A 26,169-nucleotide genomic window follows, 5' to 3' on the forward strand; every position below is an offset into this window, starting at 1 on the left:
AAGCACCTTGGTGCTCAGCTTCCAACAATGTCAGTGGCAGACTGCATGCCTTGACAATCCCACCTCACCTGCACATGTCTTTGGAAAGAAAACCCTTTTCATGATTTAGCCCTAAGCTTTTTGGCTTCTGTGAATAAAGCTTGAACATTTTGGAGGAGATATTTCCAGAGCCAGAAATTAGAAGCAAAAATCATTCACTGCCTTTCAAATGACCCTCTAGGGCACTAACAAACCCAAATATTGGCTAAAGGCAAAGAAAACAATATCAAACAAAACTCTCAGTCACTGTTGGTATTCAGAGCATTTTATTATTTAAAAAGTTGCAAAACAAAATTCATTGAATTCTTGTTAATTCTTATTTTCCACAGAAAGTCATAACAAGATTAAAGCAGAATAAAATGCTCCCCTATAAATATCATCAAAAATAAATCTGTTATTTTATGTACACATAAGTTACTGTCAAATATTAACATTAAAACATTCCTCTATATTTATAAAGAGGCTGCAACAAAAATGCAGCATTGTTTCAATCTTCTAAACAACTCAGGTAGCAACAATGATAGGAAAAAAAAGATCGATCAACCCCATTTCCTTGAACTCCTTTCCTCTAGGAATGTGAGTCCCATTTAGCCCATCTGGGCTAAATCTAAAAACGTCCCAGCAAAAGCATTCTGTGCATTCTCCTTAAAATGTAATAGTAGTAGGTTGAGGGCAGAGAAGCGTCTTGGAAGCAAAGCTGCAATCAAACCAGCCTCGCATTCAAGGCAACTCTGACTAGGATGAACCCCAGCAGCCTCAGCTGGAAACCTTTCCGTTTACAAGCAGGCTGACTTTTTCTCGAGTACATTTGTGAAATGCAGATGGGCCTATTTGAAGCCACAAGCTGACTTCCTCACAAGGGTTTAAAAGTTAGAAGCTATGAATAAACTTTTATGCGGACTGGATAACTGCCCCAGAGAGTTATCCTAAAGCCCTCCCTCCTCCCTGCAACAAATATTCATTAAGAACAAAAGAACACTGCATTCTGCCTGAATCCAGAGCATACAGGTAGGTTTAATAATGAGCTTATAATAGCTGAAGGAGGATTCCCGAGCTCAGCACTGTGGTATTTAGGAGCTCAGAGATTGTGAAAACAGCACGTTTCTGTTTGTGGCCTTTCTGATGGCACCTGAGCCCCTGTGGCCTCACCTTTCTGATGCATTCTGGGACCGTCAAGTCTCCCACTGCTCTGTGGACACACACACCACTCTTAGCTATTCAGTTCCCCTTCCAAAGAGCTGTTCTTCATGTACCTAAATCATTTAAGCACCACATCCGGGCAAAGCTCTGGCATTTCCACCTTGCTGGAGAGCAGGTGAAGATGCAGGTCACTGTTGTTGTCCATGGCAATGGTCACTACAGGAGCATGAGTCTGAGCAGAACCACAGCCTTTCCCAGCCTCCTCCTGCACAGCTCGGTAGTTTTCTAACATCAAGCTCACGGTGGGGACGGCAGGAGTGTGCGCTACTTTTAACGTCTTCTTTGACCTGAACCTTTGGTAGCAGAAGAGGAGAGACAAGACTAGTGTATCTATGAGCAGCTCAAACATTTCAACCACAGACAACACTGAGGATCCAAACCATAGACTCCACTGGCTTCCCATGCTGGACAGAAGCAAATTATCCTGTGGAAAGAACCAAAGGGCTGTGTTTAGCAAACACAGGAGAGTGCTGGGAACATGACATTGTTACACGTTATCAGCAGGTCAATTATCTACTTGCCATTTGGAAGAAATTTGTGTGACCCTGAGTAAACTGTGAAATTTTCTTAGTCACTTGCTTAAGAAGAAAAATCTTATCCCATTCCGGGGGCTGGAAATAATCCTCCCTCCAACCATACACAGCACAGTAGTATGTGATTAGTTAATTAATCAATTAATGAAAGATAAGAATGCTGTGAGCTGATCTAGTGCAACCTACTGAGAGCAAAGGAGACTCGTTCACAGACTGGTAGTTCAGTTGCTGGTAGAAGATAGTCACCTTGGCAATATCCTTCCTGCATTGGAGAAAGGAAGCAGTTAGCAGGGGCAAGATGTTTGCATGGCCTTCACCTGGTGGAAGGTACAGATGGCATTCTGGTCTCAATGATTTTACCCAGGGATTGATGGGCAATAGTTGTCACCACTCACTCAAGCTTTATTCTTGAGGGTGTTTAAAATGAACTTGGAAAATGATGCTATAAAAAGGTGCTAAAAGGGACTGTCTTACAGCACTGTGAGGGAAGACAGGAAATGTATTGGATGACCTTGTACCTCCTTTCCTGGTTTAACATCTATAACTTTCATGAGAACAAAGAGTTAATCCATGTTTTAATAGATCCTAGAATGAAGAGAACACCTGTTACCTTCGCTCGGTGACTAACCTGTTGCTAGTAGAGTTATATCCATTCTGATGTCTTAGAGCTTGGCGGATCCAGTCCTGCAGCAGAATATATGTATGTTACTGGCAATCCTGTCTTCCAAATTTTGGTATGTTTAATGTATTTTAAAGGTAGATTTCATAAGCAGTAAAGTGGCTATCATTAATAATGATAAAAGGACTTAATTGGTTGGCTTGTGGCATACAGTGACAGCTATCAAGTGTTAATATTTGCCAGTGCAGCAGGGAAATATGCACCGATATTTTAGGTGTGTATAGGACTCTGGTTCTTAAATTCTGCCTTTAACGGCTATCCCACTAAATTATTTCATCTTTTAAAAGGTATTGGTTGTATTTATCTCTACATTATCACCTATGTGAAATGGATTAATCGCCTGGCCATGTACCTGAATGCCCATTCAGCATTAGAACATGAGAAATGACAAGAGGTTATCTACTGACTCACAGAGTTTCCACTGCAGCCCTGCAAAACCTCACAAACAGTGATGAGTGAGTTATTACACCACAACACCCTCTGGAATCAGAAAGTCATTAATGCCATTGCAGGTAGGAACTAGGGCAGTGAGGTGAATTGCTTAAGGTCACAAGGAAGTTTGGGTTAGAACTGGGATTGAATATACCTAGAATCTTCATCTGACATCATAGCTATGAGGTCCTTCCCCTGCACCCACGTTTTGGCCAGTTTGCTTTATTTGCCTCTTCTATTGCTACTACCTGAGTCACTGTTTTCATGCTTAGCTTTAATATTTTCCAAGCCCTACTAAACAGTATCGCCTCTGCACATAGAGGTTGTTTGTGTGGACTACCTGAGACTTCACTGACGGCCATTTAGCTGTCCCAGCAGACACTTTGTACAGTGATTCCCTATTAAGACAAAAACGGAGATTATTTATCAGTACGATTCTGGCACTTGAAAGCGAATATATGAAGGAGTTTAATATTGCCAGCTGATTCCCCAAAGCAGAAGTTCTGTGGGCTGCTCTTGAGAACCTTGGAATAAGCAATGTAAATCAGCTTATACAATAAAGCCAGAGCTTGCCTGAAAACTGTTCAGGTCAAAAAGAAAACTAGAATGGCTTCAAAATAGTGACAATTTTCTGCCTGACATGTTCAAAACCGAAACATTTGACATTTTGCTTTCAAGTGGCGGTTTTCCCTTTTGAAATGGACCTACAATAAAAAGGTGAATCAAAAAAGTAATACAGACTGAAAAATGACACAAAGGATTTTGGTTTGGGTTTAATAAAACATTTCTGTGATTGAAACAATTTCCCTTCCCAGCTATCATGCACATACAAAGTTCTTGTTTAATTTGCCTAATGTTGTCATGCTTTTTCCGTTCTTGGCTTTTCAGGCTCAGCCATCAAACTGAATTTCCAGTTCAGAAAATGCCAGAATACAGTCATCCATTTGGCTGACAAATATTCCACTAAGTTGTCTACGCTTCCACTGGTGTCATTTTCTTCTGCAAGATGACATTTTTTTGTGCTTTACTTTTGCGACCTACCGACATGGCTTGGGACATTGGTCAAAACAATTGAGGTGATGATTCCTGAGCCTGTTGTACAGCTGGTAAAAGCAGTGACCTGGTGGAAGAAATGGGGAGGAATACACTCAGACACTTCCTCAGGAAACATGCTACCAAAACCTCTGCCCTCGCTTGGCCTTCCCAGGCATGCAGCCCTCTCTGAGAGACCTGTTCTTCGCCTCACTCCCACTTTAGAATGGCTGCAAATGGCAGAGGTAACTGTTTGCCTGCACTCCGGGACCCTTCTCTGGAAGCTGTAAGGGTCTCCTAGGGAGAAAGCAACCAGAAAACCAAAAGAAGTTATTCTGCGAATGAGAGCTTTGTCTTACACCAACACAGGCACTGGTATTGGTAACATGAAAGAGCTTGATAGTAAGATTGGCCCTGCTCTTCTCTTGAAATGAATGCTTGATAGTAGCAAGATATTTTATGAAATAACTTGATATCCATGCAGATACAGTTACCTGCCATCTGGATAGATTCAGTGATGTGAGGAAATAGTCTAAGCAGCAAATAAGCACAAAGTAGAAGGGCAGTAATCCAAAGAGTCACAGAACCAGTCCCTATTCTAGGAAGGTGTCCTCTGCAGACCAGGACAGGACTGCAGTCCTTTGCCCTTACCCCATGCAGGATGCTTGTTGTAGTTACAGTATTCAGCACTGGGAGGCAGTGGGTAGTAGTAATAACCACAGCCACATTTTCTAACCATTATGTGCTGAAAGCAGGAATGCAAACAAGCCTGCAAAAAAAAAAAAAAAAAAAAAAGTCACAAAAGCGTGGATGAGCCAAAAATTTGCAAGTGCCCAAAACTTCAGCCCTTAGCATGCAGCTGCCTGAAGATGACCTACAGATGTTACAGACTTACAAATGACCTTACGGCTGAAAGACATCAGATGTTACTAGACACTACTGAGGCAAAAGGTTTTCACTTTTCACCCCTTGGCTTTACCTCTGGAAACTGTATTGAACTCAGTGGGACAGAAGTTTCTCCAGCTCCCTCTTTCTTTATGCCCAGTAACAGCTCAGTTAAACCACCCAAACACCCTCAGCCAGGAGGAAATACTTACGAAAATAAATATCTGAAGGCCCAAGGATGTCCTACTGGAACAGCCCAGCTGCCTTTAACTCACTGTCTCATCTCCCAGTCATACTTGCGTTACAAGGCCCCAGTGTTTGGGGCTGAGTATCCCCTGCTCAGTAAAACATGTTACAAGTTCTAACACCCTGTGCGTGAGCTGCTTTTGGCGGGGGCATGAATCTCTGCTATCTCTAGCAATGAACCTGCTGATTTGTAAAAGCTCTCTGAAGGTTAAGGTATGAATTGTTTGCTATTATGCAAAGGCCTCAGCCAGCCACTCTGACAATACCTGCAGGGTGTAGGAGTTGTTGTACAGAAGTTTAACGTTCACATCATTGCCATTAGTTGTGCATTTCCCATAATTGCCACCCAGACGATTCACCTCATCCTGTGGACACAGAAAAGAGGCCTGAGTGGAGCTTTAATTGGATCTAGCCATCACCATCCAAACTCAACTGCACAGGTGATCATATAAAGGACAGGAAGTGCAGCAACACGTGTGAGCAGTCAAGTTATACCTTGCTAACAAAACATACACGGTGAAAAAGGCAACATAAACGAACACAAGTGGTCAGACACTATAGTACAGTGGACAAGCAGTAACTCTTCAGGTCAAAATAACTCAATCACTTTTGAATGTTTGTTCTCATCCTTATATACATGTGCAGCCCCGTGTTCAGCTGGAATAAGATGTGAGAGCTTTGGTGTAAGAGCAAATCAGGTTCTAACTTTCTGAGGCCCAAAAGGCCACTTGTACGTTTGGATTAATTTTGTTTTACTTACAGGAACCTGAGCACAGTGGATAGGGAAGAGAGGCTTGCGTGAGGATATATACACAACCAAGAAGTGAACGCAAGAGCCCCACAAGCCCCTTGTATGAGTCAGTCACAGTGTTCAGCTCCTCACAACTTTCTGCAATCAGTCAAAAAAGAAGGTGAGTGGGAGGTGAATGCTCTTGAGCAAGCAGCTAACCTGCTGAATGCCTATTGTAGTCGCAATGCCTGGTCTGATGTCAAAGCCTTCATGCTCAAGGAACGGTGTCTGATTGTGGTTGTGTATCATCACTTTCACACCGGCCACTGTAGACAAGAGAGGGATGTGATCCTTCTGCTCTGCTCTCAGGATGAGGGAAAGTCCTGCAAACCAAAGAAAAGGGATTGTTGCGTAACAATGCATTTTGGGCCAAAAGAGGAACGCCACCATGCCTTGAATTCTCAGCAGTGATCAATATTGCTGTCTTGGCTCACAGAAGAGGCACTGATCTTCCTTATAGACCTGGTGAGTGGTCAGGTAATAATTGCACAAGCCTGCTCTAAAATTAGAATAATATTCTGTTTGCTATAAGTTAAGGTATACTGCCAGCTGATTTGGCTAACGTATACATGGGGCTAGTGAAGCAAGCAAATACAGTACATGGTTTGTGTTAACAAACCAGAGGAGAGGGCTACATGCCAGTTAGTCATTTATAGAAGAAACATATTTCATCCATCACAAATTATATTCACTTTAGCCCCTCTTCCAACCCTTTGCCAAATACCATACCATAAGGAATTCCTGGTTTTGTTGCTGTCCAAAAGGCGTCTGTCCCCTTGCTGTTAAAAGTGTAGCAGCTTCCAAAGACTGGGTGGTGAAAGTGAATATAGTCACTGAAAGCAAGAGAGATTTTGAGGGGTTTTAATTAGGAGTAACAATGCCTTCTTTCTCTGCCGCACAAACTGTGTGTGCATGTGTGTTTGTGTATAGGAATGCCTATGGGAAAGAGCTATTAAATCACCAGAGGCAAGGAAAAAAGTTAGATACAAAAGAATTCATTGCTCACCCAAGATTACAGCCAGAGTGACAAACACAGGAGTCAAATTCAGGGTTTTAACTTGCTTTTCCTTGCACCAGCTACTAGATTGCTCCCTGCCTATTTTAACAACCAGGCAGGCTGAAGTGTGAGACCACTCTGTGCAATAATCACTAGGAGAAACAGCTCCTCTCTCCTCATTTTCCCAAAAGTTATGCCACATGTTATGATCGTGCTGAACTTTCCTCGTCAAGTCAGCCTCCACATTCTGCCATTTTATAAGAGTTCTTAAGGAAGGAATAGGATAAACACAGGTACCAAAGTGACAGCGCTCATCATCCAGTGCATAGACAGAGGCATGTCACATGAAAGCATCAGCAACACTAAGTGCATTTGCAGAAGAAGAGAAGAACCAACTGCTTTGAGAAAAGATAAGGTAGGTCCTTATTTTGTAAAATGATTTACAACAAACACTGCAGAACCACCTCCTCTTTGCTGAAGGGGCTCACAACAAACACTTAAATTTGCCTCTGCTTGTTCCATGTCATAGATGAGTGCGTTGCTGTTAACTTTTCTCATGTCATCAGCTGAGAACAACTCAGGCCTGCAAATGTGTGCCTGGGATACTGCATTGTTTTTGTGTGGTTCAGCACTGCCTTTGGAAGAGCTTCTGCTAGCAGAAACTGCAGGTATGCAGGAATAAAAAGCTATATCTTTAGCATGTGATGCATGCTCCCTTATTCCCTTCTGGGGACAAAACAATCCAAAGATCATCTGTCTTTTTTGGCATTGCCTGGGCCTTCCTGGCATAATGGTTGAGAACAATCTCTGTGCTCAGGGGCCAAGCCTCACACTAAGTGCTACAGTGGAGCAGTGAGAGACTTATTCTTCCCCTCCACTTCCCCCTTTTCATTATTGCAGCAAAAATAGATCCTGCTTTTATCCAGTGTCTGTCTGAGAAATCCTGCTCCTTTCCTCCCAAGCAGATAGACATTTGTTGTTTATCATTCAATACAGTCAACACATCTTTGTACTAGCAAAGGTTTAATGCCCACTGAGTTTCTCTTAGGCTTCTTTGACAGCCTAAGACACTTGCTCACAGTCATAGAGGTAGATGTGGGAGTATGCTGATTTCTGGGTTCCCAGTCCCATGCTTTGTTCATAGAAGACTGTCCCCACTTTCTTTCACTCAGACTTTCTGAATAGACACAGTGCAGGCTCACTTTCAGTCTCCCAAGCCCTTGTGTTTTGCTGAAATCACAATTAGCATCTCAAGAAGCAATGTACCTGGGCCTGCAGGGCTCCCCATCATACTGACAGGAATAGACCATATCTTCTATTTGCTCCTCATGATGAGAAATGTTGATTATAACTGGCAGCTGGGACATGATATTCATATAGTGAAACCTGTACCATTCAAGAATTGCATCCATCCCAGATGAGTAGGTCTTGTAGAAGCAATTTCCACCTGTGGCATTGCACTAGGAGGAAAGAAGAGAGGGAGAAAAAAGTCAAACTCTATCCAGCGCAGCCAAGACATAATAGCCTCTCTAAGGGTTACAGAGATCAGGGGTGAAGCCAACACTGGGTACACGGGCAAGGGGAAACCTGTATTTTTCCACAAAATGAAATCTATGACCACTTCAGTTATGTACTAGGAATCGCTCAGGAAGTGGATGAGGACTGTTGCTTCATCTCAGAGCAATCAGTGCAGGGGAAAAGAGGCACAAGAAGAGAGGCAGACAAACAAACCCAAGTACTCTGTAAGAAGGAAGTACCTGGCTGATGGGAATTCTTCACAACCTGTGAATCATGGACAAGTCCTGAGATGCTTCCTGTGTTCTTACTCAGGCTTTAGACATGTGAACACCCACACACTCTGGTGAAAGTGTGCCTGGGGAAGGACTTCAGGATAGGGCAGGATGATAATAATCAGGCAAAAATTGTTGGCCTTTCAAGCCACCTCAATCCCACTCCCTTTTGCTTTTAGGTCTATGCTAACTGTTTTTGAGGTGAAGAATTTGAGGCATTTGCATTCTTCTCCAAAGTCATGACATTCATTTATTGTATTCATCCTCCGGATTTATTATAGTCATCTTTTGTTTTAGCTGCAACACTTCTAGTGCCCTCAGTACCACAGCATTTGGGCACTGAGGAAGTCCTCACAGGTTATTTTAGACAGACTCTTCTTTCTCTGTTCTTTCTCTGTTATTTCTAGGCTCACCTGCTAAGTATAGATGTTGCGTATATGTTTAGAAAGGGGTACAATGACTCCCATAGCCTGCTGCTACCTTTCTCTATTGAATTTGTTATTGTCAGAAGGACTTCAGAAGTTGATGGGTTGTGTAAGACCATTGATATTGCTAGTGCTTCACTTTACAAGAGTCTTGGCAATCAGCATAAAATGTAAAAGATAGGGATGGACTCTCCTGAAATATTCTCCAGGATGTTGTTAAACAGCACTGAAATTATATCTGCTGCTTTGTTCAGGCACTTTGGGACGGGGCCCTGGCTGGTGAGGCTCCTGCCCTGCCAGCTGTGATATCATCCTTGGCTCCCAGTTTGCTGGCCCTTAAGGAGCAGCTGGCCCGTGCTGCATCCTGACAATGTTGTGTGTGGGTAGATTAAAATGTTGAATAGGCAACATAACGCTGGTGTTACACTTACCAGTCTGAAGCCCACCTTGGAATGGGTCTTTCCTGCTCTAATATTGTGGTCAGATATTCTCAAGAGTGAGAAGTTTTGGCTCAGCTTGAAGCTGGACCTGCTGAGATTGCCTATACTTGACGTGTCTTTTACTTGGATGTTTTTCTCGTTCATATGGAATAAGCTGGCTGATGTGTTGATGCCATATAAAAAAGCAATAGATTCCTCTGCCATTTGATCCAGTTGAACTAAATGTTCACTGACCAGTTCAAATCTGTAAAGAACAGAAATATTAGCTATTTTTGAATGTCCATATTTCTATTAGGTAAAGACATTTTATTCTAGGTATTCATGGTATCTACGGAAAGGCTACATTTCTGGTCTCCACAGACCAGATGTCTTTGTGAGAAAAATGAGCAGTTATGGTGCTATGCTATGTACCTAATATGAATATATTAATTTACTAGGAACTCTAGTAGCTGAATTTCCAGTTGCCAGCTCCTCTATAGAAAAACCTCAGAATTTGCAATCATGCAGCATCAGCTGCACAAACAGGGATTCCTGCCAGCCAATTAGATAATTATTCTCAGGAATTTACATAGTTCTTTGCTACATAATTTAAAACCTCTTGATAACTTACTATGCCTATATGAGCCTTGCTCGGCAAGCAGAGCCAAACAGAGTTCCATGGAAGTTTAGATTGTTTCCTTAAACTCATCCATCTGTGCAAATGGCCAGGCAGAATCAGCTTTAGCTTGCTTTTAGCTGTGACTTAGTTCCTTGTTCCAGTGATGTGTAATTTAGATTTGAATGAATATATGTGGTAGCTATGTATTCAGGGAAAGATTGCTTTTATCAGAGCACAAAATCAGTTAACAACTTGAACAAAGTCATAAGGTAGAGTTCCATCTATCCTGAATAGGTATGTGATATCAAATGCTATGTACTGTTGCTCAGCTCCAGATCAAGATCTGATCTCAAAACCGGTTTGGAAATACAGACCCTCTCCATAGCTCTTTGAGCTCTACCTACTGTCCTCCCACTGCTTGGACTAACAGGAAATTATTTCAACTACCTCCTGTTTGAAGTCATAAAATAAGGTTGCTGACCTTTTCTGAACCCTTGTAACTCTAAAGACACTACTACGGCCATCAGGAAAGCACAGGTTACCTGTATGGGTCCAGATTGCAGATAGTGATCGCTGGAAACATCTTGGGCTCTGAATGCATCGACATGGTCAAGACAACAGGGTAGGCCCAGTACTGGCTGAACATAAGCGCAAATTGCCAGTATAACATGCCAAAGCTGGCAAGTAAAAGCAGAGTCCAAAAAGCTGTTTTCATCTTATTGCTGTCTGAGCACACCAGGCGGATAGTGCCATGAATTGTTGTGTTCTTACAGAAGAACTCAAACATATCCTTGAAGGAATCATAAAACTCAATCAAGCCTTCTTTTTTCTCTTCTTCCTGTCTTGCCACTTCCTGCTCCATCCTCTAAGCCTGTTTCTGATCAATAAAAAACAAAAGGACGGAGGGAGTTATTAGCTTCCTAGAAAGCACATGGCCAATCTACGGACTCTTTCAGGGCACTGATGAGGTCATTATTTGCAAAAGCTGAAAATAACTTTGAGCGGACACCTATCCTGCCTTTCCAGAGTACGGACACCGGGAAGTAGCAAAGAAGTCAAATCTTCTGCACATTGCCGCCTAAGTAACTTCAAGTGAGTTTACCATACTCATACTGTGATAACTCTGTTAGTATGGGTATGCAAAGTTAAAATGACTAACACGTGCTAATAAGAAGTCTGCAGCCAAAGGGATGTGTAGTTTTCTTCTTTTTTACATGAATGGTTTACTCCAGAGATCTGAAAACTTTTTTACAAAGGAGGTCCTATCCTTATCTCTGTTCTACAGAAGTGAAAATGAAGCTGAAGTATTTTCTGAAGAAACTGAAAATCACCCACAAGGACTGGCATAACTGGAAATCAAAAGCCACACCTCCTTTGTCAGAGTAAGTATACTGTCCATTAAGCTGCTCAAGATAATCTCGGACTTCATGCTGAGAAAAAGAATGAAAAATTTGTATGCTTATATGGTTTAACTAGCAAGGGCCAAGGCATCTTCTTTGGCTTTAATACCAACTTGGGACATTGGGCTAATTGTGAGGTACTGCCACTTACTCAACCATGACATCAAGTCCTGTACTATGTGAGTTTCCAACATTACAGCACTCTGTGAATCACCCTACCTATTATGCTATTAAGAAAAGAGTTTGCTGAGGACACCACTTTGGTCCAACCATAACTCCAGATAAATCTTATAAGTACAGTAACAGAGTTCGAAGTCGAGGTAATGAGCACACAAAAATAATAACTAAAGCACTGTTGTAAGTGGGCTTGTGGTGTAACATGAAAGCTCAGACTCTTAACTGAGTTACTGGGCCTCGAAGGTTTTGGTAGTGGCTCAGTGTGGAGTGTCAGTGATGTTACAGCAGCTCAGCTGACACACATTAGCTCCCTAACCTGCAATAACTTTATCCTCAGTGAAAGCCCTCCGCTTTGAAACACAGTTTTATGTATGTCAAGGGTCCTTGGACTAAGACACTTCAGATGAAATGATGTCTTAAAGGAGTTACAAGCTGTTAAGACAGTCCCTTACATGCACCTACCAGTAAGACCAAGAATAACGCTTAAACAGTGAAGAGCACTCCAAAAGCTGTACACTGGTTAGCTTTACGAGAAATAGCTCACAAAAGTGTGTTATCTGACAAGGACACCTGGCTTATTGCAAGGTATTTTCCTCAAAAAAACATAACACACCTATATACTTTTGTAATTAAATATGCCAAATTATTTTTCAATTTTCTTAGACAGATACATCTTTGAAAAAGTACATGAAGTCCAGGCAAAACAGTATATAAAAGGAAGGCATGAACTATTAAAACAGTGTATGATAAAGAAATGAAGTGGGAATTAGCCATTTGAATTTTGCTGCAAGGAAACACTGCTCTCTGCATTGTTTATGTATAGTTAGACTGTTATTCCCACGCAGACACCATGCAGCCATAGTACTCTGAGCCACTGGCTACAACTTTTATCAGCTGACCTTGCAGCTGAAGGTTTACATCTAAATGCTTCTTCAGCCAAAAAGGGCTATCTGTGGCAAACCCTAGAAATGAATTTATGGTAGTCTGGCTACCAACAGTTCTTATACAATTTTGTCAGATGATTAGATTTTTGCGGTAAATCCTATGTCTAATCTTAACCAGATTCAACCCTTTCTTTTTCATTTTTCTTCAATAGGAACAAATGAAAATAAGTTTGCAGTATATATTAAGAAATATACTGAATGATTTCAGAAATATTTAAAGCACTTTAAGATCATAGAAATGAATATTGTGTGTGAAACTACAACATGAAGATGAAATTTATGTCACCATTATAATAATCTCAGCACAGTCAGCCTTGTTCTAAAGAGAAAAAGTAGAATAAAAGGGTAATACTTAGCAAAGGTAAATGATAAAGTAAATCTCTTTCTGTCAAACACACTTTTCCTATATGTAAGTTTGAATCTAAGAAAACTGCTGGGAACATTCAAATCATGCCTTTCAGGGAGAATCCACAGTTTCTAGAAATTCTGACTTGGCTCCTAGGGCTATGGCTAGTTAGCTCATACCCTTTGAATCTGCATTCTTAAAATAACTGAAATGAAAATCTATAAGAGAATGTAAAAAACCACAGGGAATCTTTCAAAACACATGTACAGGCAGCAGAAGACCCTCTCTCTCCACTGGTTTCCCAAGTCAGCCTAGCACTACATTTATTTAACACAGCAATTGCAGTCAGGGACTTAGCAATACATGTAAGAGTAATAGCAAATGTTTGCCTGTCCTGGCTAGCATAAGTGTCTCAAGAGAGGTTGCAGGTTATCAGAAAGTCAAAGCAAGTTATACAGCAGTGGCTGACAGGTACATGTCCATGTATTGTCTCAGCTGCTATGTCACATCAACTCAATGTTCAACACACACTAAAGGCCTACAAACACATCATACAGTCAGATATTTAAACATGTGTGCGTATACCTTCATCTACATATCAATCATACGTCTCTACAGAAATATACAGTAAAACAACTCAGACCAAATGTTGAAACACCCTTACTGTACCTTGGCAGAAATTCTACCTTTGTTGAGAATATTCAGAGTAGCCACTAAACTCAGCCTTCAGCTTTATCCTGAACAGAAGACAAGTCTTGGTCCACAGCTTTCAGGTTTCTAACTGAACATATGCTGGGAGCTGTCCAGCCTATAAGGATCAAATTGATGACATCAAAAAGGGCAGGGTACTTCTTAAGAAACAGATCATGGAAATTATTCAAAGTATGATCCAAGGAATAGGAAGTGAATGAACTGGACAAACAAGTTAACATTAAGGTTACACTTAAAGTTAGTTTGATTGTGTTTCTTTTTTTTTTTTTTTTGTCCATTTGATTTTTTGCAATGGCTATGATAGCTTTTTAGCCATATTTTTCTACCAATAGCGAAATAACTGTGGATCCTGGAAGGTCCTTTCTGCTCTGAGCTTTCCATTAAGGAATTATCTTTCTCCCTTCTTTTCATGGTTTCTGGAAGACTGCATGATCGCCAGTAATTAAAGTCATTAAGTTTTCTGCAGGTGTGCTTGAGGAATTGCATACCTTAATGTAATCGGAAATGATCGGCTATTCAGTCTGTGTAAGGCACATGTTGCTTACTGGGGAATTTAAGATGGCAGTGGACTTCTTCCTGCTTCTTCAAGACTGCATTGTTCATCTGTAGTGGGCTACCACGGAGGCATTAAGAATTTAGTAACTCTTTATATGTTGTAAATTGAATAGACTCAGAATCCGAGCTAACCATGAGGCTTTATTTAAATCAGTACACCCTGCTTTTGTAATACTACTTAGCTCAGAGTTGCAAAAGAGTATTTTATAGCATAAATAAAGCAGAAATATATTCAGAATTCTGGGACTGCTGAACATGAACGCCCGGGATGGCATGCACGATTGGTACAGACCTCTGCTGGCTGGAACACCGCTCTGCTATGGTTTGCAAGATGCCAGTTGTAACAGGAAACGGTCTAATATTCTGGATATGTATAGTAATGTTTAGAGCTGCAAATCTGAACAGCAGAGCTCCAGCCTTCCTTCTAAACTTGGCTGGGAACTAGGTTTCTATTACACTGGAAATTGTGAAATATTTTCAGTTGCAAAATGAAAGACAATTGAAATGTCTTGTAAAATTGAATTCAGAAGGAAGAGAGAAAGGACAAGGGTAAAGGAAAACACATCCTTCTGATTTTACTAATTTCAATCTTTGTTGTAGTCTGTTTAAATTTTTTGACAATTGTTTTGTGCTGGAATCTGTTTTAGAAAAACAAAACATTAAGAACATCCATCTCAAATTTTGTAAAAGTTCTCCAAAAAGAAGAAAATGCTTTTAAACAGCACCTAGTGAAATATCGTTTGTACTAAAAGGAAATTTTACAAAAAACAACACTTGGAAAGTGTTTTAAACTCAAACTGTTTTAAACCTAAACTTAAACTTTAAACTGTTTTTGAGTGGAAAAATTACACTTTTGATTAAAAAACATCCGAGTGGCTATTGAATCAAGAGCCAAAGCCAAGCTACTTGTCACTGATATAAGAAGAGGTAAAAACAAAAAAACCAACAAAACAGAACTCAAACTAATTCTGTCATGTCCATTTATTTGTGTCCCCCACCCTTCTCTTTCTCTCTTCATTTAATATTGTGCAACAGAAAATGACAACTATAAATTCTTGACAATGAAATTATTGCACAATGAACATACATGAGACAAACTCTTTGTTGCTTCATTATGGCTGCAGGCCTCAGCATAGAGATTCTCTGGCGATGCATCAGAACAATACCTTCTGAGCCAGGCATGAAATTTTTCTGCAGGAAATGGAGAAGAACTGGATATACAGACAAAAACATCCCTCAAGCAAGATGCTATTTCTCTTTCTGCACTTGCTCATTTGTCATGCCATATCCCAAACTGGGAGAAAAGGGGGACAAAATTCTTTAGTTAAAGTAAGCTGGTGTTTCATTCAACATTCAGAGGCAGATTATGGAAGTAACACTCATGAGAAAGTCCCTCGGAGTTGCAGAAAAAAGATCATGCTATAATTATCTGCAGTGGGGCAGAAAAAGTCTATTAGTGCTAGTAGTAATATATGGAGGGAAGGAGTAAGTGTATCACATACTTGGTACAGCAGTGGCAAAGGTCAGTGGCTGAATACACCTTCTGATCATGTTATTTTTTACACAGAATGATGCGTTCCACGATAGTCTTCAAGCCCCTTTACCTGGGACAGTTTGTTCCACAGTCTGGCTGAACGGAATGACATCCCATTTCGTTGAGCAAAACAGCACAGGTAAGAAAACAAAGGAATCTTATCATTTTGCTTTTAAGCCTTTACACTGATGCCATGTATTAAAGGAACTGTCCACTCCCCACACTCTTGACCCTTGGCTCTACACTAGCCTTGGTTACTACACACACTCAGCATGGACTAGAATAATGCAGTTTTCACCCATTTGATAGCTAGCTGAAACAGACGTGAAAATCAGAGTGTATGAAGAAAGTGCCTTTGCATACATGCCTGTTTTAGTATCAGTACTAGCTGAGAGTGACAGCAGAGAGGTACAAAGAGTATCCCACAGGCAGAGAGAAGAGATTTTAGCTACTTCCCACGGGCAAAAAAAGTTATTCTGTGAATCAATGTTCCCTGTGGAATGGATGCAGGCACTCGGGGAAATATGTTACCAGATGATAATTTCTGTCCTTGAATATTTACCTACAGCTGGTGCATGTCAAAAAGAAGTCCTCTTTGCTCTGCATAGAGTAAATCTCTCTTAACACTGACTTCAGCCACATTAGACACTAAGCAGATGAACTGTTCAGACAATGTTCAGTATGTAGATCTTTCAGTGTGCCTACCCCTAATTACACTTGTTGTCATAACACGCTTCAGTTAAAAAAGAAGAGTCACAGAGATTAAACTGCAGCATTTTAGTGATGATCTCTAGCTAGTCACTTCTTGCCATGATTGGCTCATTCTCTACAGCTCAGATACTAACATTTTGTTCAACTTTATTTTAAATGTCCAAAACAAGAGGTGCCACAGTGTCTGGACTTCTTGTAAAAACAATGAAATTAGTGAGATGAGTCTAACCAGACAGATAAGAGTGTTTTTTCCATTCCCTAAATTACACTCTTACCCGCCTCCCACAAAGTGCTTTTGCTGTGACCCTGCAGCTCATTGAAGCTTCCACAGGAACAAGAGGGGGCACTTTAGCAACTCATTCATCAAGACTTTCCCAATTCTTTGAAAATTGCTTGCACTGAGATGCCTGAAGCAGACACCTTCACACTTTTAGCTGCTTTCCTTGCTGCCCTACCACACTGTAAACTTCATGCTGATTTGCTGTCCACTAACTGCACAAGCCATCTTTCAGCTATTAACGTTCTCCCTCTTTGCATTTGTTTCGTATTATTGCAATCTCTCACACTTAAGTGTTTCATTATCTTATATTCTCATTCCCACTCTTTCCTGTGCCTTCCAGAGACTCTCACTCCTTTCTTCGTACCTTTCTTCAGTCTGTGAGCCAAGAAAAACAGCCTTTGGCACTATTTTTCCCTAGCAGTGGAAGGGTTATGGAGCAGATCCTGCACTCTCCCTCTCTTCAGGAGGTTTGCAGGTTTACAGTTTAAACTTGATTTTTAGCAAATCTTGCTTTACTCATGTGGCTTGTACCTGCATGGATGGTATTTATTCCCAAGGAATGCTCCAGGGTATTCTCTGTCAACTCATCTTCCTACATATTCTCTCTTTATTACACAGGTCACAGCATATCAACTCAGCTTCCTTAAGCCACAGTTTACCTCATTCTGAAATCAGCATGACCTGCCTCCTCAGGTTTTGTGGAAACTCCCTCAGCAGTGCTTTCTTCATGGCCACTAGATGAGCCAGTCTATTCCTCCTCCCACCCAAAGGCAGACAAACTTCTGCAAGCAGCTATGGAAAAAGAAGGAACTCCCAGAATTTCCTCGTAGCATTTGTTGATTGGCTGTGCTGTGCATGGACTTGAATTGGCATGCATCAGACTCTGCCTCCTGTATTTTCTCTAGTTCTTACTAGCCAGAATCGCTTTCCCTTCTTTTGATAGCACAACACAAGTCTGTGTTTCTCTGCTCTCCTACTGGAGAAAGGAGTAGTACTTAGAGTTATTATGGAAGTGCTGATGACCTGTTCAGTCCTACGCAAGAGGCAGAGAAAAAGGCAATCCCTGCCCTCAAGAGCTTTCAGATATTCCTTAACGTCTCTTTTTGATCCTGCCCCAGACTTTCCTGTACTGACTGTTTTTTCAGGGGCTTTCTTCATCTCCTGGAATCTCTCGGTGTTGAAGCTCTCTGTTCTCCAAAATTTCTTTCGAGAACCTTGACATTTATTGCTTTGCTTGTGTGATGCTTTGAGCCATGGCTGAAGGAATCCATAGCTTGAAACCATAGTGAGCCAAACCTGCAAGCATACGGTAACATTGACATACCTCAGCTTCCCTTCTGTACTGGTTTTCATCTAGCCAAAGAAGCTTCAAGTACTGCAAAGGCTGCCAAACCTGCTCAAGGAAGTAGGTGAACACACCTTAACTTGTGCTGAGCTCTTTGGTGCTCGTGTTCGATCACCGTCAGTGCCTGAACTAGCAAAGCTAAAGCTGGCTGGGACACCCTGGTAGAACCGAGAAATCCCAACAATGAGCACGTACACAATCTGCCAGCCATCAGCCATTTAAACAGTCTTTAATTATACACCTTGCTATCATGAAGAAGCCCCAGATAACCCCTGCTTTTCATTAAACCTCCACCAGAGGCACACAGAGCTAAAGATGAAGCTTCAGTAGCAAAAACTTGTTCACCTCCCATATGACCAAGCATTTATTTCCACTCACTCACCTTCCTGAGTAAGAGGTCTGTAGCTGCTCCTGTCATCCCTCTGGAATAAGACTTGCTTTTCCCCCTTCTCTTCCTGTTCTCTGCTCTCCTTGTTTCTTTAGTCACAGGCCTTTACAGATGCTGCTCCACCCATTCAGACCTGTCTACCCCTCACTCATTTCAAAGATTCACAGCCTGCTGAAATCCTGCTTCCCAGCCCGTTCTTATCTTCCTTCAGCTCAGACGTAGTATCTGCAGGAATGCTGATGCAATTAGGACTGGTAGAGGTTGAAGAACACCAATAAGATCTTCTTGTTCTGTGGACACGCAAGACAGCCACCTTGGAATCACAGATACCCTATCTCCATCATAAATGAAGACCGAATCTCCCTGAGCAGTTGAACAAACTCCTGGAGTAAGTGACAGAGAGTATCTCTGGCTCCCGCCTTCTTAGAATAAGCTTGCAGATCTCCCCTGGCGATCGCTATTCCTCTTGGTACTAGGAGAGAGAGTGCAATGCACTGCTTGCTGGCAATTCTCCGGGTTAATCAGTTCATAGCTTCAGACTCTTCTACTGGGAACTAGAGCAGATGTCAACAAGAGGAAGAGATACTACAGTATGGCAACTAGGGAGGAGGGGAATGAAGAAGCTGAGAACAAACTGCGCAAGGGCAAAACAGTCATTAGCAAATCAGTAACTGAAACTAGCTATTACATAAGTAGCTATGTCAGCTGTCATACCTCTTAAAATGGATGCTTATGGGATAAAATCAAATGAAATACTATATTTTCCATAAGCAACCTTTGAATGATTCCTTCACCCTCTAGAAAACAAGTCTATCTGCTTTTGAGCCTGTAACTGTTAAGTCACAGAGCTGGTACCACAATGGCGAACACGTACAAATAGCTCTAGACAACCTACTGAAACTCAGAACTTAAAAGCATAGTAACAATAGTCTGAATTCAGACAAACCCTCAGGGAAACATTGTGGCTGAAGAGAAGACCTGTTTTTAAGAAAACAGATAATTTTGTAACCTTTATCTTTTCTCTAAAAACAAAAACAAAAAACCTAAAAGTATACATGAAATGATACCAAAAGCTTCCAAATGTGAGGATTATATAAGTGACTTTTTTTTGATTCATTCAAACTGCAGGAGATTACGTAGGAGACCTGTGAATGTTTGAAAGTCCTGGCTCTGCTTGCTGCAATATGTGGAGAGTGCTTATCCACATGGAAAGCACCATATTCAACTGGTGAGCCCTAGAATTTGCTATTAATTATTCATTTTTCATATTTTTCATGCTCAGCTTTATCAGCCAATCAAAGAGCAGAAATGCTGCCATATGACTTCCGTGACCTGTACTACACCATGAGTAATGTGCAGTGAATATTCCACCTGAACAGCACAAATACTTCTGGTCTGACCAGTCTGCTGAGCACTAGCAGAAATCCTCCACAAAAGTCCCCAGACAAAACCTAAAAGTTAAAATCAGGCATGATTTGTAATCAAAAGGAGCTAAACTGGTCTAGTGATGTTTTTTCACTGAATTTACCCAAACAGCACCATATTAAACCAAAATAAAGGCAAAAATCTACAAACTTTTCAAAACCATTCATTTAAAATCTAGGCCCTGTTTACTGGAGAGTCACTGCTTGCCAAGGACATTTTGTCCCGTCTCTAGCACATTTGCAAAGAAGAACTGCAACAAGAAGCTATCAGATTTTTTTTCTCTTATCCACCGGGACTGGGAAAGCAAAGGCAGTGAAGACGAAACTCCTCACACAGCTAAGGGTAGAGTCTGCCACAATGTGGACAGGAAAATATGAAACTGAAAGCCTTAAACTATCGAACTTTTCTCTTCTCTTGCTGTGTAATCTTGGGCAAATCCTTTCGCCTCTCTGTGTTGCTTCATCTCTGAAATGAACATAATGACACTTTGCAGCATTGTTGAGATGGTTAATTGGTGTTTGTAAAAAGCTTTGGTGATGTAAGCTGCCATGTAAGCATGATGATGACTATTGCTTTGATACTGCTGGTTAATGGCATCAGGATGGGTAGTAGCCATGCTATAGTATTTAAATGCATGTTTTTCAGAGACATTCCGAGATCTCAGCTGATATTTTAAGGAATCTGTACTTACTCCTGTATTAGACGAACAGGTCACAGAACACTTTGTGCATTTAACAGTCCTGCAGATATCTTCTGACCAGGTGCAAAGGGTACACCCCCACACCATATTCTACATATTTGGGCCTCAGCAAGTAGCTATCTCCGTAATGCTCATTGCTTAATATCATAGACCTTCTTCTCGCTTCACAGCATGAGAGGATAAGACCCTGAGATTATTTTCACTCCTAAAGCCATTTATGGTGAAGAGGTTTGTAGATCAAGAACTCCTAAAATTTACATTTGCCATCCAGGCCATTTAATATGCCCCGAGAAGTGACTATATAGCATGATGGCTTAGTTCCTTTACTTGAGACTTTTTTCTGACTTTTTTTTCTAACTTTTTCTGAAAGTCTCTCCCCGTGACAGAATGAATTCATTTCTCATACAAGGAATGACAGTGAGGCCTACAAAGTAAGTAAGTAATACATTTGGTATTACATAATGTTGAGAAGTTTCTTAACATCAAATATTCTGGGTTTTCCCCATTGCCCCTGTCATTTTTCACTGGAGTCTTCTAGCAAATATCAGCTTCACATTGCATTTCATCAAAAGCCTGAATATTTACTTTGACTTGATACATCAGCAGCAATCACCTATAAAACCCCTCTGGCCAAGATATTCCCTGCTTCCCCATGCCCTGCATTACCAGTGCAGCTAAATTAGTTCTTTGTTCAAGAATACTGTATACTCTTTCTATATATCTGTACTATACATTAAATACTGTACTCAAGTTACAAAGACACTAAGTTTTTTTTGCTATTGGGATGAAGAAAAGCACATTATCTACCACAGGCTTTACCATATGCCTTGGGCACCTCTCAGGGAAAGACTTTCTAGGACATAGTGTCATGAACATTCAGTGTAAATTGCAAGATGAGATGTCATTCTGTTATTCTGGATGCCATCATCTTGCCTTGCTGGCTTACATCTGATAATTGGTCCTACATATATTTATTTTTAAGTTGCCCAGAGGCTGTGCTGGCAGACACAAATTCAGAGCAGTATTTATATCACTAGTTCCAAAGGGCTTCCCTGTTCTTCTTCAGAGTTGTGTCTTCCAACTGCAAGGCTGAAGCATCTCCAAAAGCTTGCATCAGTTCAGTGAGATGTCCTATGCCTGAACTCTTTATCTATACCTGAACTGATCATAATCTGGCTGGATAAGACTGTATGTGGTTCTACGCCCTGTCTGCTCCAACCATTCTGGGGGCATTCAGTGCATATCCATTTCTCTTGATGGGCATAAAGGAAACAGTAGATGAGAAACTCCAGTGGAAGAGCAAAGATTTTGCACTTAGTTTAGCAGACATTCTGTGTTGCTCAGTAAGCGCTGTAAAGCAGGAAATATTTTATCACTAAAAGGCTCCATTCCTCCTTTCAACACTGTAGGCAATTCCTTTAGGTCAAGGGAGAGACATATTTGCCAAAGAAATTTAGCAATGCAGCCCATTCAGTGAGCCTTATGTTGTGTTTAACCGCACAATATCAAACTGTTGGACATCTCAGACAGCATCCTCCTGTAGGACTAAATTAATGTTTTAAATGAGTAAGAAAAAACATTTAGACACAAAAACTTGTTGTGAAATTGTGAATCATGTCTGTGCAGAATGAATATCTGTAGAGATCCATACAGAGATAGCCTGGCTTTGAAGGAAGTTCAAAAGTAATGAAACCACAGCCGTTATAATCTTTTTGAAGGCATACATTCATTTGCACAGTAATAGCTTGATAATGTTCTAATACTGGGCGCACTGTACTTTGATTATAAAGAGCAATGCAATCATATAACTGTCAAATACCAAAGAGGAGCATGCAAAAGCAGTGAAAGACTCTGAGTGACTGATCAACAGTAAGGAGAAACTAGCATGTGGTACTTTTTGTCTTAGCATCTAAAAGTGATGCCATTACAAGGCCACTTTTATGGCTGCTGATGGTTGTGTCCTGATTGTCATGGGGAATATAGGATGAAGAGGTAAATGGGAACAGGATCCATGTGATGGAGCTCCTTGTCTAGTAACACTGGAAAAAACAAAGAAGGGGACTGACCTTTCCTCTTTCTTACTCAGAAATAAGTTAGAATTACTTTCTAAGTAATAATGTCCCACTGTCAGCCTTCATAAAGGAGGTCACTCCAGACCTTAGCCAGGCAGGAGAGAAAATCAGAGGGAAAAGAGGTTTGGGTACAGCAAGTCTATCAGGGATTCCACTACTAGTGCTCAGGCTACATTGTCTGTGATTTTTCTGGGTCACCTAAGACTGTCTGACTGTTTGCTGCCTCTCCAAGTTTGTAGAAAATGAAGTAAAACACAAACGAAATATAATGCCTGGAAATATTAATCTGGCCTATAAATACACAGCATTGATCATTATCATAACAGCAGCGGTTATGGAAAAGAAAGATTATGATTCATGTTTGGCACTTGGTGATGTGGAACCTTTAATCAGGAGAGCTCAGAACAGGTGACATGCATCAAATGATTAAGTGTGCAGGCTTCCAGTAAGGGTGGATAAATAACATTAATCTCTCTTTATAGAGGAATTAAAATAGAGATTCAAAGAAATAGAATGATTTCCTCATGATCAGCAATGAATTAGTGAGAGTCAGTAACCAAGACAGCCCTTATCTGAAATTCTAGATAATTGTTCACGTTGAAGCTATTTATGAACAATTTATCAGTTACTAATGAAAAGAAAATGTTGAGAATCAGTTTCCTAGGGAACCAATGGGCTTTGGTAAGTCTACAAAATGATATAATCTACTGAATAATGATATACTATAATTCTATAATGCTGTATACTATAATGCTATTGTATATAACCATATATACATACTATAACACAATAATTCTATATATTATAACTCTAGAGAGCACCAAACTTTATTGGTAGGAAAACTGATGCTAAAGGTTACAAAAACGTGTTGCCCAACATCTAGGACTCTCTGTTTATAGGGAAGTCTATTAATGTGTCCCAGTCCTCTCCTATCAGTTTTTTCAACATGGGATAGCTTTGTACGTTTAAAAAACTGGAAGGGAAGCAAAGCATAAAGCATTGTACTTATCTAGAGACTGTGTGAAATATTCATTTATTCTGGGAAAAAACATGGACTATAGTGACAAAGCTTTCACTGAAGGAAAAAGAAAGTCACCCATCTTTAAAAAAGTAATTATCTTGAGCTAAAATACATAGGACAACTTCACTCAGTAAATGCCAGTATGGTAGTTAAAGCAATAAAATCCTTCAGAATGACGAAGAACTAAAAAGAAGAAAAATAAATAAAAACACAACATCACATACATCTAAATTGCTTTTAGGCCAAAGATTAAGCAGGAGCAAACGTGGCAACTCTTCCTTAGAAAACCAAACCAAAACCCACTTATAAATATTGTTTCAACCATCAATGAAGTGGAACCCCTTCTAAATGGGAGAGGAGCAAGATGTTTTAGTGCAAATGATATTGCTCAATAGTGAAGGCCTGGAAGTGACACATCTCAGATGCATTTGAAATTGGAGGGGAATTCAGGAAGGCAGGATACCATTGATTTACTTGAATTAAACCTGGCTAAGACATTAGCATTGACATCCTGGGCTCTTACAAAAAGATCTCTAAAGGACTATTGGTTGAATTCCTTCCCGGCTGTTGTCTTAGGAAGGATACCCCTTAGTCTGAATGCCAGCTCAGGCTGTGGAAAATATGTGATTAATTAGTGCTTTGTTAACCTGGGCAAGCGATTCAGTTTCTCCATGTCTCGGATCCCATCTGCACCCAGGTAGTTACAATTGCAGTGCATTCAAATATCAGAGTGAGGGAGACTCACACTAGTCCTCTACATTAAGCAGCAGATATCCTTCTGCTTTTAATAGGGTTCAGAATTCCAAATTTCTTTTGTGAAGTCACCCCCTAAAAGAAAAAAAAACTTGCAAAAGTTTTGCATCCCCCCCAAAATGTAGAGAAAGGCTTTAAAAAGTCATAAAGGAATACAGTTTAGCAATATTTATCAGTGCCTAAACACAATACAAAGTCAAAACCCAAATTAAGGTCTTTCAGTGACCCATGAATGACTGGAACACAAGTTTTACTTAGCATTTGAAAACACGGCTTCACCAGCATCACTGAGCCCCCTGCAACTGTGCCCCATCTCTGGCAAACACTGCCAATAGCCATGCTAACAAATGGTGTTCCTCTGCTGAACAAGAGGAGATGTCTTTGTGGCTTCCTGGGCTAAATCATTTGTTACTCATGGAATGAACTTTGCAAGGTGATGGCTCAGCTTCTACGTCTTCCTCAACAACATCCTAAATATCCATTCTTTCCTCCCCTGTGCCTTTTCCAAAGCTCAGCCCCATGCCTGACTTATTTCTTCCAGCCCATTCAGATCAAGGTTGCCTGATTCTCCAATTTTCTGCAGCCCTGGAGTATTTTTCCCCATTTTTTCATTCCTTCTGCATTCTACCCAAGTTCCTTGCCCCTCTGTCCAAACTCTGTCCAACTCCACCCTCATTATATGTGCTTAATAATCTCTGCTCACACCCCTCCTACTTGGGCATTACACACCCTCATGCTTCACTGATCACTTGTGGCTTTTGCCTGCTCTGGATCTTGAATGTATCTTTGGTTATGGAGCAACATGCCAGTCAGAGTTGGCCAGGCATCTTCAGTTCCCTGAGGCCCCTGTTCTAGGATGTAGTCAGGCATGAGAGACCACGTGACGCTCTTGCCTTTACTCACTAGGCAATGATCTCTGTAATGCATCTTGTGCCTGTAGGCGGTGAGCTCTTCATAGTTAGCAAATTCTGCCTTTTTACATCCAAAATATTTATACGGTGCCAGTTACCACAGCCTTTAGACAGCAAACAAAATGGGTAGATCTATGGTCTGACTATGAGACAAGCAAAATAGTAGGAGAGATCACAATAACTGACCGAGTTTGCAATTCCACAAGTAGTATAGAGACTGCAAACGAGTAAAGGGCCTAAGGGGTAGTTCTCTGTATTCAAGGCAGAAGTAAAGATTCCTGGCTCTTTCACTACTTAAGCTAAAAGAGACCTATCTTGCTTATCTGAAGCAGCAGTGGGCTCATCAACATCAATGATCAACCCATGTATAACTAAAGGAGAAAACTGCTGACAGAGTACATAGGAGCAGCTAGGTCCTCTCTTGACCCCACTATAATATGTCTGGTGGCAACAGGGCTGGGGAAACTGCTTCCCCATGGATATATCAAACATCTTTCTGGGATACAAGAACTTTTTATTTCATCAGCATCCTCAGTTCTGAGCATCTGTGAGCCATGGCTGTTTTTCCAAGTATTCTCTCTCTTTGTGGACAATCTAAATATTAGAGGGAGGCTCAGCAGCCACGGCATTGCCACCTTTACTGTGCAAGATAACGTTTGAGTAAACACAAACACCAACTAACTCTCACTACATTCCTCTGGGTGCATTTCCTTTCTCAAACATTTTTCTCATTCATCAAAGTTAGCCTTGAAATACTCAGTTTACTGCACGGAGTAGTGCATGACGTGCTGCTTTCATCTGCTGGAGAAA

General features: G+C 40.8%; 1 protein-coding gene across 2 annotated transcripts; it reads right to left on the reverse strand.

Moving 5' to 3' along the window:
* Positions 1–407: 407 nt before the first annotated feature.
* On the reverse strand, positions 408–18,695 carry SCNN1D (sodium channel epithelial 1 subunit delta). 2 transcript variants are annotated; one of them, XM_068916069.1, is made up of 15 exons: positions 18,472–18,695; positions 15,307–15,410; positions 13,623–13,761; positions 10,629–10,963; positions 9,480–9,732; positions 8,100–8,293; positions 6,566–6,669; positions 5,996–6,159; positions 5,313–5,411; positions 4,567–4,684; positions 3,925–4,003; positions 3,224–3,281; positions 2,401–2,456; positions 1,959–2,034; positions 408–1,663 (listed from the first exon to the last, which is right to left on the reverse strand). In XM_068916069.1, exons 4-15 carry the CDS (start codon positions 10,946–10,948, stop codon positions 1,298–1,300), a joined length of 1,887 nt encoding a protein of 628 aa, XP_068772170.1. In that variant the 5' UTR covers positions 10,949–10,963; positions 13,623–13,761; positions 15,307–15,410; positions 18,472–18,695; the 3' UTR covers positions 408–1,297. The 2 variants fall into 2 exon arrangements, with proteins under 2 accessions (XP_068772170.1, XP_068772172.1); XM_068916071.1 differs by lacking the exons at positions 13,623–13,761; positions 15,307–15,410.
* Between the last annotated feature and the right edge of the window lie 7,474 nt (positions 18,696–26,169).

The sequence above is a fragment of the Struthio camelus genome, chromosome 21 (genome assembly GCF_040807025.1).
Source record: "Struthio camelus isolate bStrCam1 chromosome 21, bStrCam1.hap1, whole genome shotgun sequence".
In the NCBI taxonomy this organism is placed as follows: domain Eukaryota; kingdom Metazoa; phylum Chordata; class Aves; order Struthioniformes; family Struthionidae; genus Struthio; species Struthio camelus.

What these genes read in the sequence shown, in the direction of transcription:
- SCNN1D (XM_068916071.1), bottom strand. Translation starts at nt 10,948, where the DNA reads ATGGAGCAGGAAGTGGCAAGACAGGAAGAAGAGAAAAAAGAAGGCTTG. An exon ending in GGGGAGCCCTGCAGGCCCAG is followed by an intron (nt 6,670 to 8,099) that starts GTACATTGCTTC and finishes TCTTGCTTTCAG; the next exon opens with TGACTATATTCACTTTCACC. An exon ending in CAATGTCCCAAGCCATGTCG is followed by an intron (nt 3,282 to 3,924) that starts GTAGGTCGCAAA and finishes TTGTCTTAATAG; the next exon opens with GGAATCACTGTACAAAGTGT.